The sequence below is a fragment of the Magnolia sinica genome, chromosome 6 (genome assembly GCF_029962835.1).
Source record: "Magnolia sinica isolate HGM2019 chromosome 6, MsV1, whole genome shotgun sequence".
Taxonomy (NCBI): Eukaryota; Viridiplantae; Streptophyta; class Magnoliopsida; order Magnoliales; family Magnoliaceae; genus Magnolia; species Magnolia sinica.
The window spans coordinates 21,409,958-21,427,596 of NC_080578.1; the positions used below are offsets into that span (position 1 = coordinate 21,409,958).

General features: G+C 45.6%; 1 protein-coding gene across 1 annotated transcript; it reads right to left on the reverse strand.

The window, feature by feature from the left end:
* Window positions 1-12,499: 12,499 nt before the first annotated feature.
* On the reverse strand, window positions 12,500-13,474 carry LOC131249552 (uncharacterized). The gene has a single exon (XM_058250357.1). The coding sequence runs from the start codon at window positions 13,472-13,474 to the stop codon at window positions 12,500-12,502; it is 975 nt and encodes a 324-aa protein (XP_058106340.1).
* Window positions 13,475-17,639: the final 4,165 nt, after the last annotated feature.

Below are 17,639 nucleotides of genomic sequence, written 5' to 3' on the forward strand. Positions count from 1 at the left end.
GAGACCCATTTAACTTTGATATCCTTCGAACCGTTCATACGACTCAGAGCTCGAGGAGCCTCAGCGCTCGTCTTTGCACGACACATACCCCATCAGCTATATAGCTGGCGTGTGGTAAACCAGCCAATCTGCTTCCACGGGGCAGGAAACCGTAGTCATTTAACCGGAAACAGATTGGCTACTCCCCCTGCCACCACCAGCCCAGTGGCTGGTGTTCAATGCTCTATGGGCCTCACCATGATGTATGTATTTCATCCATTCCGTTCATCCATTTTTACAGATCATTTTAGGGCTTTATCATGAAAATGAGAGAGATATAAACCTCAGGTGGACCACACAACAAGAAAATAATAGTCATTGCATATCTACCATTTAAATGCTCCTGAGGCTCACTGTACTGTTTATTTGACGTCCAATATGTTGATTAGGTCATGCAAACCCACATGAAGAGGAAAAACAAAATTTAGCTTGATCCAAAACTTTTATGGCCCCCAAAAAGTTATTAAAGGTCGACGTTTATACAACACTATTTCCTATAATTTGGTCCAATTGAAATTGGTATATACCTCACTTTTACTCTCCTACCATAAAATGATCTAGAAAAATAGATGGATAGCATCATCGATGAAATACATACATCATGGTGGGCCCATAGAGCACCGACCATCCGTCTCCCATTTACCCCAACCATGTAGGCCTACCTTCAGCCTTTCTGTGCGTAGATTTACACCCGCGCACGTGCCAATAGTTAACACGTGTGTAAATCTGAAACGTGGATTAGGTGGAATGGACGAGGAAGGCTATGGCTGTAAAAAGTTAGGCTGGTTCTTTCAAGGCCTGTTTGGCGAGTTGTATATATTAAGTCCTATATATTGCATTGCCAAACCCACTTTGAAATTGAAAATGCATATTTGGAAGAAGTGTAAGATGGGATTAAAATCAACTTTATGGACTTTAGAAATTCAGCCTTGTGTTGGAAAGTGTGAGATGGGTTCCAGATCCCATGAATGATCAATTTTTACTTTATCTAAGTTCAATCAAAATGTAATTTGAAAGTAAATCTTAGGTTTTATTTTCAACGCCTTACTTAGAAAACATGGAATACACCTAATCTAGAGAAAATACCTTACATATGCGCATTTATTGTAACTTTTACCATGCCATCAACCTTAATCCCAGTTGGCCAAACAGGCCCTCGGCAGGTGGCCCACCAACACAAATCAATGGGCGGATTAGAAGACAGATTGTACGACACACTGGCTTTTTGTCTGTTCGTCATTATGGTGGTTTCTACCTTTTGACCGCCTACACACGTCTCTATTCGACACGTGTGTACTCTCTAAGAACTGCTGGTTGCGTGGATGCGTGGGTGTATACCAAGGCAAGCCCCTTTATTTTGCGAGAAAAACTTTCATACTCTCGCAGAGTTTGATGGATGATACGCAGGCTCCTAGAACTTGCCACGTGGCATACAATTAACTCAATTTCAATGTTAAAATTGTAGGCATCCTTAGCCGAAAACTACACGTACATTTCACTTGGCTATCGGATTGGTGGATATTGAGTGGACGGTCGAAATGAAAATTATCCAACGGTCCTTTTTTAGGACACTAGTGTCCACGAATCAGAGATTAAGACTCTTCAAAACTTATGATTTTGGGATTGTGACTTAAGCTAGGTGGGATCCACAATTTCAACGGTTGGATTGAGTTAATGTATGCCATTGATAGAATGTCCCAGTGCCTTTGTATCAACCATCATACACCCCAGCTGGACAAATAACTGCACTTATTTTTAGAAAAAATTACCCTGGGTTTTTGGGGGCCATAGAGATGCCTGTGACAAATCCACTCCGTCCACTTGTTTTGAAAGACCAAATAGGACATGATTCTAAAAATTAGCCAAATCTAAACCTCATGTTTCTACTGTTTTGTCAGTGTGGCCCACCTGAGTTTTGAACCTGTCTGATTTTTGATCATCATGACTTATTGTGGTCTTTCAAAACAGATGGATGGATTGGATTTATCACGGACATCTCTAGATACAGCCCGGGGCACAGAGAGTCACCGTCTATGGTGCACCATGCATCAATCGGATTATTGTGCACGCTCTCATCATAATCGCGTACTAACTACAATCAAATAGTGACATCGACCGTTCCTGTGGTTGATGCAGAATTTGGTGGGCCATGATGTGAAATTGCATGAATTTAGTATATTTGGGCAGATTTTCTGTTGAATGTGAAACGTTTGCCATGCTTGTGGTCCATTTTTATGTCACTGTCAAGTAGTGGAAGTCATATATTAGGTAAGGTGTCGTTTTTCACCGTGCATTTGGTGCTAATGGAGGGTAATTGTGCCTTTTTAGTAAGTTTGGCATGGTGTGTAATGGGTAATAGATGAAAAGCTACTTTTTTGTGTTTTGAGATTCTTTTATTTTACTTTTGAGTAGGTTGGGTTTGGTGTAGTGACTATGCTGGCTCGTTTTCAAAGGCGTAAAAGTCACCCAAGTAATTAAGTTGTCACCACGCCCCTAGTTTTTTCTTTTTCTTTTTTACACACACCCACCCATGCTAGATGGGCACTCACTTATAATCTCAATGTTGAAAGACAATCTATTTATTATTGATTATTAAAGTTGCTCCCTAGGCCAGTGATATAGAGAGGGTCGTGGACAATTGCATGGCCAAGATGGATCAAAAAAGGCTTGATTGATGACAGAAGTGCTCCAAACCATTGGACCTTAAATTGGACGTATCTCACAATTCGGAACGAGTAATCTGACGTAAAATATATGATTTCGGGATAAAACAAGCTACTTTAGCCACCTAACTCTACTATGCTGGGTTGTGCAAGCTGAATTTGCGAAATACCACCAGATCGACGGTTGTTTCTCTATTTTAATTCTGTTTTTACTATAAATAATAAGTTTTAATTTGATTATAACTCTTCATCCTTTGGGCTTTAGGAGTTGCGTGAAAAGTGCTTAGAATAATTAGGAGAAGAGCTTGGCGAAGCCAAATAGGGCACTATTTTTGGTCGAAAACCTTGAGCTTTAGTAGACACCACAGCTGTTTATAAATAGTAAGTTTACTATTTATAGTAAGTTGCAAATTCTAGGAGTTTTAGTTATAGTTTGCTTCTGATTTTTCTCCCATTACTTGGTATCCCTATTTAAAGGGTTGTGAACTCGTTTATTTCATTCATCAATTAATTTCGAATTTTATAGAATTTATTTTCTATTTTCCTTGTTCTTTTCCTCGTAGATTCGAAGAGTCTTTGTGACGAGTCCAGAGAAGTTTTGTGGATTTGGAACAATTATCCTTGTAACGCCCCGAATTTCGAGGGTCAAGCAAAGCTCAACTCTCGAGATCCAACGCATCACTTATGCAACATAGATAATGATGTTTAAATGTTGTCCATGTTAGTGCATTAAACATGAGGGAGATTATACTAAAACAACATATCATACTCCATAATTAATGTAATTAAGCAAGTGGAAGACTGAAATAAATATATAAAGTGTATACGTGTTTCATAACCTCCAGAGTATGAGTATAGTACCGAGCTGAAAATAAACATGTATTGTTTTAAAATTTACAAAATCTCAAAACGTACATGTCCGACTAATCCATATAATCCCTGTGATCCCGCCGATCAGCGCTTGGTCTATATAGACCCGCCTGATAGTTGTACATAGGAGAACTCCTCCTCCTCCTCAAAGAAGTCCATCTCAGATATATAGACTCCGACATCACCTGCATCTACAATAGAGTCTGGTTAGTGTTTTAAAACATCATCCCAGAGTAGGAGTGAGTGATCAACTCAGTAGTACTATAAGACAAAGGTTAACATGTTATCAATTCAGTCAAGCATAATGATAAAGCAATACAACAGTCATGTCCTAAGTACTCTTATTAATGCGGGGATGGTATGCTGTAATGATGCATGCACTCGCATGAAGCTCCCTCACAAGCGACCTCGTCAACCATTCGCACATGACAAACTCCCTAAATGTGTCATTCATCGCCAAAGCACATGCAATGCGGTGCATGGTCGTGTTAGTCAAGTACTTAATTAGGTTTATTCATACAACAGATTTGGGAAGCTAAGGCACCTCCGTTTATATCACTAATTCTAAATGGAGATCCATCTAGGGTCGTCATTCCTAGTTAATCACATACGATAGACAAGTTGTAGGGCATCACCCCTAATGAAAATAGTGGATAGGCAAATTCGAGAGTTTATACTCGAGGTCACTACGGGAGACTCGTCACCTGAACGTAGGCTGACAGCTCGAATACAGCGTCCCATACCACCGTATTTAGCTCACAAGTTTGAGTTGCTCACTGGTCACTACGAGGAGGCTCATCACCTCAGCGTAGGCCGACAGCTGGATCACGGTGTCCCATACCACCATGCCCGGCTCATGAGTCTTAGCGGATCGTGGTACCATGGTTGAAATGGGTTTTAAATTGGTAAGTGGTACATTAGATTCAAGCAGTTGTGTCCATATATGGTAAACACACAATAGGCCAATCGGGTTATTTGACAAGTTCGATTGGTACGAGCGCACGCTGAATTAATCGACTTGGAACGCATAAACACTCCTCGTGGCCTAACCACTGTCGACAATCGTCGTACGGCTCGGATTCATCGAACGTATCCAATGTGACGAGATTAATTCGGCCACTCAATCGGGAACTGTTATCGATTGCCTGGGCTACATTGTAGTCCCAATTATACTCAAATGCAGCATGTAGATACATGTGGCAATCATATAAGCATTTAATAGACATTCTCAATACGAATCTCATTCGAGCATTTCATCAAACACATTGCACATATTACCAAATATTGCATTTCATCCATAAACTGCATAATCGGAATTTAAGTTACATGAAGGAAACTATACATATAGATAAGGTAATTGAGAATCATATCTTAATACCCTTAATAATAACAATTCACCAACAATTTTTTCATTCAGACATTTTATCAAACACTTAGACTACACATTACCACGTGCATAGACTAAATTAGTTACGGCATATATTATGGTAAATTCTTTCACAAGGAGATTGTCATACACACAACAAACATGAATTCTAGGTTAATAGTCAGGGCAAGCACAAATCATAATTTCAAGTTCATTCAAATATTTCAACAAACACATAGAATGCATATTTGTCCAACATAGTTCATACATGTATAATATATGGAAAACGTCGTAACTAAGATCATATGGCAGCAATCAAGTCAGACATAAATCATTAGCTGATATTGAAAGCCTTGAAAACCATAACTTAAACGTTTATAGTCCGCACCTTCCGTCGGATAACTCGTTTCGAATGTGGTTCGAATCCTACATTCTCGTATACAGAATAACGAGTACCTAAATCACGAAATAGGTTAGCTATTTCGTCGATTTCTCTATTTGGATTCCTAAATCAAGATTAGGGTTAGGATTTCTTACCCAAATCGTAGTTGAAATGATTCGCGTATCGATGGTGGGGAGGTGAATCAGCACGTGGAGTAGTGGGAGTGAATCCCGGCAACGATCTCCCGAACTCTCTCTCTTCTCCTCACTCTTTTCTCTCTTCTCTCTCCTAGGGTTAGAGAAATATGTATGGAATGGGAATTGGGTGGTTTAAGGGCATTATATAGGCCCAAAACTGATGTCAATGGCCCCAGGACAATGGTATACTTAGGTTATAGCCAAAGGGTATTTGTTTCAGGCAGACAGGACACATCTGGAGGTCCATTACCTATCTATGTCATAGAGTAAGTTCCCTAACAATGGATCTAGCCCAGGATGCGATTTCAGTGCGTTTGGATAGGTCAATCAACCTTGATGGACCTGTATCAGATCAACGGTCGTTGTCACTCGATCAGGGCCACAAATATACTGATATATTGTAACACCCTAAAAATCGGGGGTCGTGCATACGCTCGACTCCCGAGTTCCTGAGAGTCACTTTTAACCGATTTCATTAATGCATTTAATCAGGTTTATTTGCGCAGCCTGGAAGTTCCTGGAGCATGAAACATAACTATGCCAGTCTACTGAAATGAGCGAAAAATAAACATACATTCATATACATGTCTAAAAGTATAAAAGGGGCACATATGACGCTACCCAATAAAATTTCAAAAGAATAGCAAGTCTAAAAGAATAGAACTGAGCCCCTTACTTAGTGATCTAATCTCGCCTCTTAAGCTGGCGGTGAACCCTCCATCAACTGGAAGTAGGATAGCTCGTCCTCCTCATCGAAGCTCGCCTCACCAGGCTCCTCTGCCTCTGAGTCACTTGCATCTATGAACGGGTCTAGTTGGTGTTTTAAAACACCGTCCCAGAGTGGGAGTGAGTGATCAACTCAGTGGGTGCTATTAGTCTTAAGTTATCACAGGCATCAATTATAATATGACTTCAATGAAAAGCAGTCAAGCATAAACGTCTAACTAATCTTATTAATGCGCATGCATGCGGGATGATATGATGCATGCCCTCACCACAACACTCTCTCGAGCGACACCATCTAACGATTGCAAATGACAACACTCCCTTAGTGCGACCTCGACTGCCGAGTCGCCACCCTAAATAGTGCAATGCAATGCAACATGTTAGCCGAGTTATTAGTTAGGTTATGATGCATGCTCTTACCACAACACTCTCTCGAGCGACACCATCTAACAATTGCAAATGACAACACTCCCTTAGTGCGACCTCGACTGCCGAGTCGCCACCCTAAATAGTGCAATGCAATGCAACGTGTTAGCCGAGTTATTAGTTAGGTCCATTCATCCAGCAGATTTAGAAATTTGGTACACCCCACGTATCAACGCCTAAACGGGTTGCGAGGCTAAGACCCCTCAATGCGTGAGGCCGAGACTCCGGGGTCCGTGATCCCGTTGGGTTCCTCATCCCCGACTTCAAGCACATGAGGAGTGCCGTGAGAAAGGGATTGCTCGTGGTCACTACGGGGAGGCGCGGTACCCTAGCATAGGCCGACAGCTCGGACACAGTGTCCTATTCCACCATGCCCGGCTCACGAGGCTGTGAACCAATTTCAAGTGGGTTATTAATGGGTTACCACGGTTTTAGGGTATTCCAGGTTCCAAAATGTGTGAGCAAATAGGGTTAACAATAAAGGTTGGTCAGATGGTAGACTAGACCTCATGAGTCAGGCGAGCGTGAGGCGTGTGACATCGGGCACGAGGGTCCCATATAGTCGAACTACAGCCACCCGATCACACCCGCCCAAATCCACAAGTCCAACCATTGCGTAGTCCTACCGATGGGACTACCGTCTCTCCTCAAGTTCCTGACCAACCCAAGGGTAGGAATGGTGATTCATAGCATGCCAACAACCAATGCAACATCAAGCATATTCAACAATATGTTCTCATGTTGCTCAACATACAATTCAAATTTCTCTAACAAGTAACTATTAATATCATGAATAAAGTGTAGGTGTGTGGTGTGGGTTTGTGAGGAAGTTAAACACTTCCTCCATCTCAAGAAATCATATGCACAAGGGTAATAAATCATACACACAATGAAACACCACATGTGAGGAAAAGAATCAAGCAAACATGGGCATACTATCATCCATACATCAAATCATGAGAGAGACAAGATCAACACCATTTTGAGAGCTAACATGCACATCCATACAATTCCAACGAACATATAACTCCTAGGGTTTTCTCTAGAGTTTCAAATACAACATCCGAGCAATCAAAATCATTAAGCTCATACTAAAATTGGTGCTAGGACACCTAAGAGTAATAGTCCACACCTTTGGATTCGTTGGAGGCTTGGGAACGACCTAGGAGCGGAAATTTTGGGATCGAATTGCCAGAAACTCTAAAGCATATATTTGTATGTTAGAATCCCATGTAAGTCTCTCCTCTACACAAGGGTTTCAAGCAAAAAGGGATGAAAGATCTTACCTAGACGATCAACGGACGATCCTTGGGGTTGTAGTGTTGGGTTTTTCCTTTGAAAAAAGGATAGGGAGATGCAAGATCGGCTTCCTTAGCCCCCACCTCGATCTAGAGTCCACCTTGAATCTCCCTCCCTCTCTCTTTCTTCCCTTTACTCTCCTTCACTCTCTTTCTCTCTTGGTGATTGTAGTAATTGAGAGAGAGTTATGAGAGCTAGGGTTTATTCCCTAGACTTGGGCCCTTTGGCCTTGAGTTTCCCCAAATTCTCAAAATAGCCTACTAGGACTCATTTTTAGAGTTGGAGTGGCCCTAATACTCCTTTGGCCACCAAATTTGGTGGGTAGGTGCCCTATGGCCCGATTAGGGCCCGCGTAAAATTTAAGAACAAACGGATGGACGGTTGTGGGGTTTGAGTCAACGGTTCTGATCTTTAAACGGCCCTGAGGGGTCCATTCTGGTGATTAGAGTGGTTCTGGTGGCCCTCTGGCTATGAAATTCCTAGGATAGATGCTTTATGGCCCGATGAAGGGCCATACAAAATTTGGAGACGATCGGATCTGGGGTTTGGTTGTACGGGTCCGATTTATGATCAACGATCACCGTTACACGATCGGGTCCCAGAGTTGGTGGACGGGTGTAGGAAAATTCATTAGACCTCTACCATAAATGTGGAAGAGATCCGACGATTGGATAGCCTGGTATCTCGGTTTCATTTGCAAGCACCAGATTTCGGTCATGGCATTGGTGAGGTGCATTTAGTCAGTGCCAGATCCCACTTCTGGGTGTCCACTGGGTCCGTGGTCCGCGATGGTCCCCAAGCCCAGTGAGATTTATGGTTCCCTTTATTTTTAGAATTTTCTAACCTTCCTGTGTCACGGTGTAGCCCATACGGGCCGTCGCTAAGGGCAAATGAGCCATCTGCCTCGACGGCCCGCACCGGGTCCTATCATGACCCGACCGATTTATTCTAATGGGCTAATCCTAGGTTGATTTGCTTGTGGTACCTCACCACGCATGGTTTGAATGATCGGCCGGAGGAAAATCCTACGTGGACGCCTCAAGACACTGTACTGGTTGGACGGGTTATTACAATCTACCCTCCTTACAAATAAATTTCATCCTCACAATTTGTACCTGTTCGTATTGCTGAAGAAGGGTTGGGTAATGCTTGCGAACTTCTTCTTCCATCTCCCAAGTGGCCTCTTCTTCATTGTGATGGGTCCATAGTACCTTGACCAACGGGATGACCTTGTTGCGTAGGACCTGCTCCTTCCTATCAAGTATTCGAGTGGGTCGAAGAATGTATGTGGCATTTTTCTTAAGTTCCACATGTTCCCACTTGATGATATGCGAATGATCGGGGACGTACTTCTTCAACATTGATACGTGGAAGACGTTATGCATTCCGGCTAGAGGCGTGGGTAGGGCCAAGCGATAGGCAACTGCACCCACATGGTCCAAAATCTGAAATGGCTCGATGAACCGTGGCGCGAGCTTTCCTTTTTTTTCAAAGCGTAAAACGCCCTTCATTGGGGAGATCTTGAGAAATACATGGTCCCCAGCTTCAAATTCCAAGTCCATTCGCCTTATGTCGGCATAGCTTTTCTACCTGCTTTGAGTCGTCAAGAGGCGGCATCGGATAATTTCAATCTTTTCGGTCGTGATCCGCACTAAATTCGGCCCTAGCAAACTCTTCTCGCCAATTTTCTCCTAACAATGCGGGGCTCGGCATGGGCGCCCATACAGGGCCTCGTAAGGTGCCATACTGATGCTAGCTTGGAAGCTATTGTTGTAGGCGAACTCGGCATATGGGAGGCAATTGTCCCAACTCTCCTGAAAGTCCAGAACACAAGCACGCAACATGTCTTCCAAAATCTGGTTCACCTGCTCGGTTTGCCCATCTGTTTGCTGGTGGAAGGCGGTGCTAAACTTCAGTTTCACTCCCATAGCTTCTTGAATGCGGGTCTAGAAGATCGATGTGAACCGAGTATCCCGATCCGACACAATCTCCAATGGGACGCCATGGAACTGCACTATCTCCTTGATATACAGCTTAGCCAAGTCGTCGGCGGAGCTAGAAGTCTTGATTGGCAGGAAGTGAGCTGATTTGGTTAGCCTGTCCACAATCACTCATATCGAGTCGTGCCCCTTTCTAGTCTTGAGTAACCCGGCAATGAAGTTCATAGATATGAAGTCCCACTTCCATTCTGCTATAGGCATGGGCTGCAACAGGCCCGGTGGTCGGCGGTGTTCAGCCTTAACTTGTTGACAGGTGAGGCATCGGGATACATATTCCGCTATTTTCTTCTTCATGTTATCCCACCAATAAGTTCGCTTTAGATCCCGGTACATCTTTGTACTAACAGGATGCATTACCAACTTGGAGTTGTGAGCGGCATTTAGAACTTCTTCTCGTAGTCCCTGAAGGTTTGGAACACAAAGGTGGCCTTGATACCGCAACCCTCCATTGATATCGATCCTCCATTCAGACTTCCCATTATTCTTTGCTCTTCCCCTCATTTTTTTCAATAACTCATCGCCCCCTTGGGCTTCAATGATCTTACTGTCAACCAGGGGCTGGGCCTGAATGTGGGCTATGATCTCGTACGGCTCCTCCACGGTTAGCTTCGTGTCGAAGTCGTAAACGAACTCCACCATGTCCCACTCTCTCACCATTAGCGGGGCCGCAAATTCAATTACCTTCTTGCGACTCAAGGCGTCTGCCACCAAGTTGGCCTTGCCGGGATGATATGAGACATCGAACTTGAAGTCCTTCAACGTCTCCATCTAGCGACGCTGTCTCATGTTCAGGTCCTTCTGGGTGAAGATGTATTTGAGGCTTTTATGATTAGAGAAGAGATCAAACTCCTCACCATAGAGATAATGTCTCCATATCTTCAATGCGAATACTACTGCCGCAAGCTCGAGGTCATGTGTAGGGTAGTTCTCCTCATGCTTCCTTAGCTGTCGCGACGCATACGCAATTGTCCTGTCCTTTTGCATGAGTACACAACCCAAGCCCACATGAGAAGCGTCAGTATAGACGGTGTACTTGACCCCTTGCTCAGGTAGCACAAGCACAGGTGTCGACGTCAGTTTATCTTTCAACTCTTGGAAGGCCACCTTCGCCTTTTCATTCCAGGCAAATTTGAGATCCTTCCAAGTCAGTTGGGATAGCGGTCGGGCTATCTTCGAGAAGTCTTTAATGAATCTGCGGTAATAGCCTGCAAGACCAAGAAAACTTCGCACTTTCGTAACCGACTTCGGTTGCTTCCAATCTTGTACCGCCGCCACCTTGGCGAGATCCACAAATATCCCTTCCTTAGACACTACATGACCCAAAAATTTGACCTCCTCCTTCCAGAAGGCGCACTTCCTAAATTGCGCAAACAGTCAATTTTTCTCCAGGGTTTCGAAGACTGCCCTTAAATGTTCTCCATGCTCTTCACGGCTCTTTGAATAAATCAATATGTCATCGATAAACACGATGACGAATCTGTATAAGAATGGCCTAAGGATTCGATTCATGAGGTCCATGAAGACCGCTGGGGTGTTGGTGAGTCCAAACGACATAACAATGAACTCGTAATGGCCAAAACAGGTCCTAAAGGCCGTTTTCTGTATATCCTCATCCCTAACACGCAGCTGATGGTACCCTGATTGTAAATCAATCTTTGAGAAATATTAAACACCCCTCAACTGGTCGAATAAATCGTCGATTCTGGGCAACGGGTATTTGTTCTGAACCGTCATTTGGTTCAGTCTTCTGTAATCCACACATAGTCGTAAAGAGCCGTCCTTCTTCTTTACAAATAGGACCGGGGCTCCCCATGGCGACACGCTGGGCCGGATGAAGCCTGACTCTAGCAAATTATCGATTTGAGCTCACATGGGGGCATGCGGTAAGTAGGCAAGGAGATAGGCTTGGCTCCAGGAACCAGATCAATTGTGAAGTCTATCTCATGTCGAGGCGGAAGTCCAAGTATGTTTTTAAACACGTCCCAGAAATCTTGGACCACGGGTGTGTCCGTTATCGAGGGTCCAGTATATCCGTCCTCCAATGAAGCATAACACAAAATCCTGCGTTCGCAACTGACCTGGACCGAAAATGTGAGGGAAGTGCTGTCGTCCTCATGTATCTTCACTGTCTTTGTATCACAATCGATTTCTTCTTTCATCACTGTCAACCAGTCCATGCCCAGGATGACATCATAATGGAAGATTTTGGTCACTATCAAATCCGCGTGTGCCACCTTGCATCCCAAGTCGATGAGGCAATCATAGCATATCTTCGTCACTTCTGAGAAAGTACCGGTGGCTGCAATGATTTTTACCCCCATGAAGGGGCTAGGGCGTAGCCCCAGATGCTTGACAGTTACATGAGATATAAGAGAAGCAGTGGACCTGGTGTCCATCAAAAGGAATATGAGAGTACCTTGAATGTGGGCCGTCACCTCAAAGGCCGTAGGAGTAGGGACTGCCGCATCTTGGCCCTCCACTGCTAGGGCATGCACCCAAGCCTGCTGTGAAAAGTTCAGCCGCTGCATGGGTCATTGTGGCGGCCTAACCTGTAGTGGTGGTGGACGACGAGACTGCTGGCTAGGCCCCATTGCCCGTAGGGGCGGGATCTGCAAGGCCTGCTGTGGGGGCATAATGTTGCGTTGTGGCGGTGTGAAGCCGAGGTCTCTCATCCTCGTAAAACAGTAGGGCTCGGAGTGTCCCGCCCTCCTGCAATAAGTACATATCTGGGCCGGTCGTGCAGAAGGGGCCGGTGCGGCGGCTAGTCGGGGTGGTGAGCTAGGGCGCGCCCTTTTTCCTGCAAAAGAGGAGGACGGTCCCTCCACCCTGTTCCATGGCCCTAACTGTGAACGGTTTCGGGCGACTCGCTCCTCATCCTGCTCCGCCCTTATGGACATCTCGACAAGCTCGGCGTATGTCCTGATGTTGGCACAACACATCTTGGAGCGAATACCGCTCCTTAGCCCTGCCGTGAACCATCTCATCTTGATCGCTTCGTTGGCAATCATTTCGGAAGCATAGCGGGAGAGTTCCGTAAAGCAGTTCTCATATTGGGCCACGCTCATCCCCCCTTGTTGGAGGCGGAGAAATTCATTCTCCCTCTCATGCTGATACGATTGAGGGATATACTTCTCATTAAAGCGGGCCTCGAATGCCTCCCACGTCCATATGTGGTTCTCGGGAATGGATCGGAGGACACTCTCCCACCATAGGTCCGCCTCCTTCTCAAAGAGATATGAGACGAGCTCTACATTTTTCGCCTCAGAATAGTGGAGAGGCCGCAGTAACTTGGTGACTCGGTTGAGCCAGTATTCCGCTTCCTCTGGGCAATGAGTGCAGGCAAAAGTAGGTGGCCTATGCCTCTGGAACCGCTCATATAGGTTATTCGGGTTGGTCACGGGCGTGGTTAAGCCGGGCGCTTCAGGTTGCGGCATGCCCAAGTTTTGGGCCATGGCCCCCATCATAGTGACCATCATTTGCTGTTGTTGCTGCATACTAGTGGCCATCATTTATTGTTGTTGTTGCATAAGGAGCAACATTTGGTCCATTCGATCCATGGTCGGTGGTGAGGGAGGTACGGGTGATGCGGCTTGCGGTGGCGGTGCATTTGGGGCCGCCTCTTGAGTGGTACTACCCGTATTTTGGGAACCGCTAGCCCCTTGTGTGCTTTGTTGATCGTCGGGGATTTGGTCCCTCTCGACCAAACCGCCATGAGGTAGGCGGATGAATCGGCCCTCTGGTCGTGGAGGCATTTCCTAGAAGAATGCCCTTAGATGGGTTAGGTTTTTTTTTGAACATTTGTATTCTGAGGCCATAGATAAATTCACAGGAGCCATAAGTATCCTATTCATAAACATAAACAAACACATGCACAAACATCTTCATGGTGACAAGAAATTTTACAATGCAATCCACTCATTCACACAAATTTCAAAATGCTGTTAGTACGGCCAATTACAGGACACTGCATGGGTTACAATCATTCCTACACATGCCGAGCGAAAAAGAAAATACCATCTACTTAAGCAAAGGTCCTAAGTTCTCCTAGTACAAGGGATTTAGTCCTAAGTAACTTAAAACAATCTACTACTTATCGGCAAGGCGGTGCCGCTACTCATCTGAGTTGGGCGAGAGTGGCGGTGCTTCTTCCCCTTTGCTGTAGCAGATCAGGGCCTTTATGGCTCGGTACATTTTCTTGTTCCATTTCTCTTACTTCGCTTGATTCTCTTCGATCCTGGCCATCCTATCGTCGAGTGCGTCCAAGCGTCCAAGCACATCTGGAGTGATAGGTGGCTCCCTGCCAACCTCCTGGATCTCCTTAGTTTGCTCGGTCTTTTCAGTATTTCCAGCTCCTTACTCCCCCTCGTCGCTCTCATCACCTTCGTCGTCTTCGCCGTCTTCCTCTTCCCCCTCATCGGCATCCTCGAACTCCTTGATGTAAGCCTGTTTTTGTCTGGGTCCCACTCCCATAGAGTTTAGCAGCTTGTCCCCCAGGATTTCCGTTGGTACGGGGTTTCCGTCCGATCTGCCTATCCCATACTGAGTGGCAATATGGCAGGCTAGGCGGCCAAATGGGAGAGCTATGTCCTTCCGTACCACCCTTGCGGCCTTCACAATTTGGTGGAGCACTGTGCTAGGGGCGCACACATTTTCTCCTCGGCCCACCTGATACAAGAACTCTACCATGTAGCGGGTGCACTCGGTACGGTTCTTCAACCTCGGGTATATATTGTGAGTGGCAATGCAGTGGAGCACCCAATATTTGGGGATCATGGCTGTTGCGTACAGGCCGACATCTCGATTCCAAGGGGCAGCTCAGCTGCACAGGAAACGAGTCCGTTCATTGCAGGCCTCTCTCGATTCGAGGTTCGTTTCATCAATCTGCACCTCCCTCAGTGGTACTCCCAGTATTTCGGCAAAGTCTTCCACTCCCAAGTGGATTTTCTCACCTCGCACTATAATATCAAATCCAAGAGGCTTGAATTGAGGATTCCTAATCCGGGTGTAGAACATTCTAGCTTGCCCCTCATCGGCCTGCTCACTTACATAAAATACGGGACCCCAATTCTTCTCCATGAGTCGGTTGAGCAGAGAGTTATTACCTAGCAGATGTTCTTCCACTGAGGCCTCGAAAGCGACTTGACGCACGCGAAAATTTCTCAAATCTTTAACGAGTGCTTCATCCCTTTGGGAATCATTCCACCTCTTGGATCGGGCTTTTGAGCTTACCTTTCCCTTCAGATCGGCCTTCTTCTTATTCCGTCGCTCTCGGCACGGCCCCGCCTCCTCAGGAGCCGCTCTTTTCTTTCCCATAAGGGAAAGGACCACCGGGATAGAGAAGAATGAGGTAATGGTGGCGAAGAATGCCATCGTTCTTGGTTAAAAGGGTAATGACTCTTTAGAATAGGTTGTAGCTTGGATTTTGAGAATGGGTTTGTAAATGGTGAGGTTTTAGGGAATAGAGTTTAAGGGTAAGTGAGGGAATGGAGAAGGATTTGAGGATGGGTGTTAAGATGAGGTGGGTTTTGTGAATAAGGAAGTGAGGGAGTTGAAATGGGATTTGGAATGAGGTCTTGAAAGTGGTTTTGTAATGGGTTATGAGATGTGAGGATTTGGGGATGAGTTTAGGGGTTTGAGAGGAAGAGGGATTTTCCTTTGGGGCAAGTTGGAGAATGGGTTTTGGAGGTTATGGGTGAAATGGGTTTGGGATTGAGGTGTGGTTCAAGAAAAGGGCTTAGGGGCTTGGAAGGGGAGAAACTTCTTCTTTGGGAGGTTTTGAGTGAAATGAGAGAGATAGAGTGGGTGCCCTTAAGTGTACAAGGTAGTGGGCCCCACCAAAATTTTAAATTTTTTTGCAAGGTGGACACAAGGGTGGTCCGGCGGGGGCCACGCGCCTCACTGGACATTTGGGGGGGGTGGCCACGCGGCAGCGGCGGGGCGAGCACGCGGACGGAGGGGCGGGCATGCGGGTCCGGCGGGGCAAGCACGTGGACCTAGCGGGGGCCACGCGGATCGGCGGGATGAGCACCCAGATCAGGGGCCCGGATAAATTTTGGCATTCCCGGGCGTCGGAAAGGCTCCCCGGGAAGTGCTACACATGAATTTGGGGTATGAGAGGCCGATCTTCGCCGTGGGATGATCAATTTTATGAGATTTTCCATGGTTAGGGTCTAAAATCTCATTCTTCCCAACTTCCCTAACATTAAAGAATTTTCGTCCACGTCGGACTAATTATCCCCGAATGGCTTTGCTCTATCATGTTCGGCCCGATATTAGCTCATCTGGACTTGGATAAGGGCTCCGACCGACCAATCACTCCATTCCGGTTCGCTCCGGTCAGAGCCCCGAGAAAATTAAAGGACCGTGTGGAGGTACGTGAAGGTTTTAAGGGAATCGGATGGGGAGATGAATTTGGCCCCGGACCAGTTTAGCCAATGATATGACGCTATAATATGCGGGGTTACGATGTTAATCCCCGCTCAAGGTGAAGAATGGCATGTCTGGCATCTCGGGTGATGATCTCCACTTCATCTCATAGGCTTTGCTGAATGAGCCATGCGTTGGATGGTGAAATGTGGGGTTTCCACGCACTAGGATGATGAATTTCTAAGCATGATTGGGAAGAAAGATCCGGGATTTGTCCTTCTCTAGGGTTACTATTCTTTCTCTCGCTACCCATTCCTAACTCCTTGGAAAGTCCTACCCTTCATCTACGATTGTTGGTTTAGGTTCTAGGGAGGTTCCTAGCGTTCTAAGTCCCCGTTGCATTATCTAATGTGTATCCTCTCAAATCAGAGGACGTGTAGTGAGTTTATGACCCATGGCCCAATTAATCCCAAACCATACTTTGATACCAACTTGTAACACCCTGAAAATTGGGGGTCGCGCATACGCTCGACTCCCGAGTTCTCGAGAGTCACTTTTAACCGATTTCATTAATGCGTTTAATCAGGTTTAGTTGCGCAGCCTGAAAGTTCCTGGAGCATGAAACATAACCACGCCAGTCTACTGAAATGAGCGAAAAACAAACATACATTCATATACATGTCCAAAAGTATAAAAGGGGCACATATGACGCTACCCAACAAAATTTCAAAAGAATAGCAAGTCCAAAAGAATAGAACTGAGCCCCCTACTCAATGATCCAATCCCACCTCTCAAGCTGGCGGTGAACCCTCCATCAACTGGAAGTAGGATAGCTCGTCCTCCTCATCGAAGCTCGCCTCACCAGGCTCCTCTGCCCCTGACTCACCTGCATCTATGAACGGGTCTGGTTGGTGTTTTAAAACACCATCCCAGAGTGGAAGTGAGTGATCAACTCAGTGAGTGCTATTAGTCTTAAGTTATCACAGACATCAATTATAATATGACCTCAATAAAAAGCAGTCAAGCATAAACGTCTAACTAATCTTATTAATGCGCATGCATGCGGGATGATATGATGCATGCCCTCACCACAACACTCCCTCGAGCGACACCATCTAACGATTGCAAATGACAACACTCCCTCAGTGCGACCTCGACTGCTGAGTCGCCACCCTAACTAGTGCGATGCAATGCAATGTGTTAGCCGAGTTATTAGTTAGGTCCATTCATCCAGCAGATTTGAAAATCTGGTACACCCCACGTATCAATGCCCTAAACGGGTTGCGAGGCCAAGACCCCCCAATG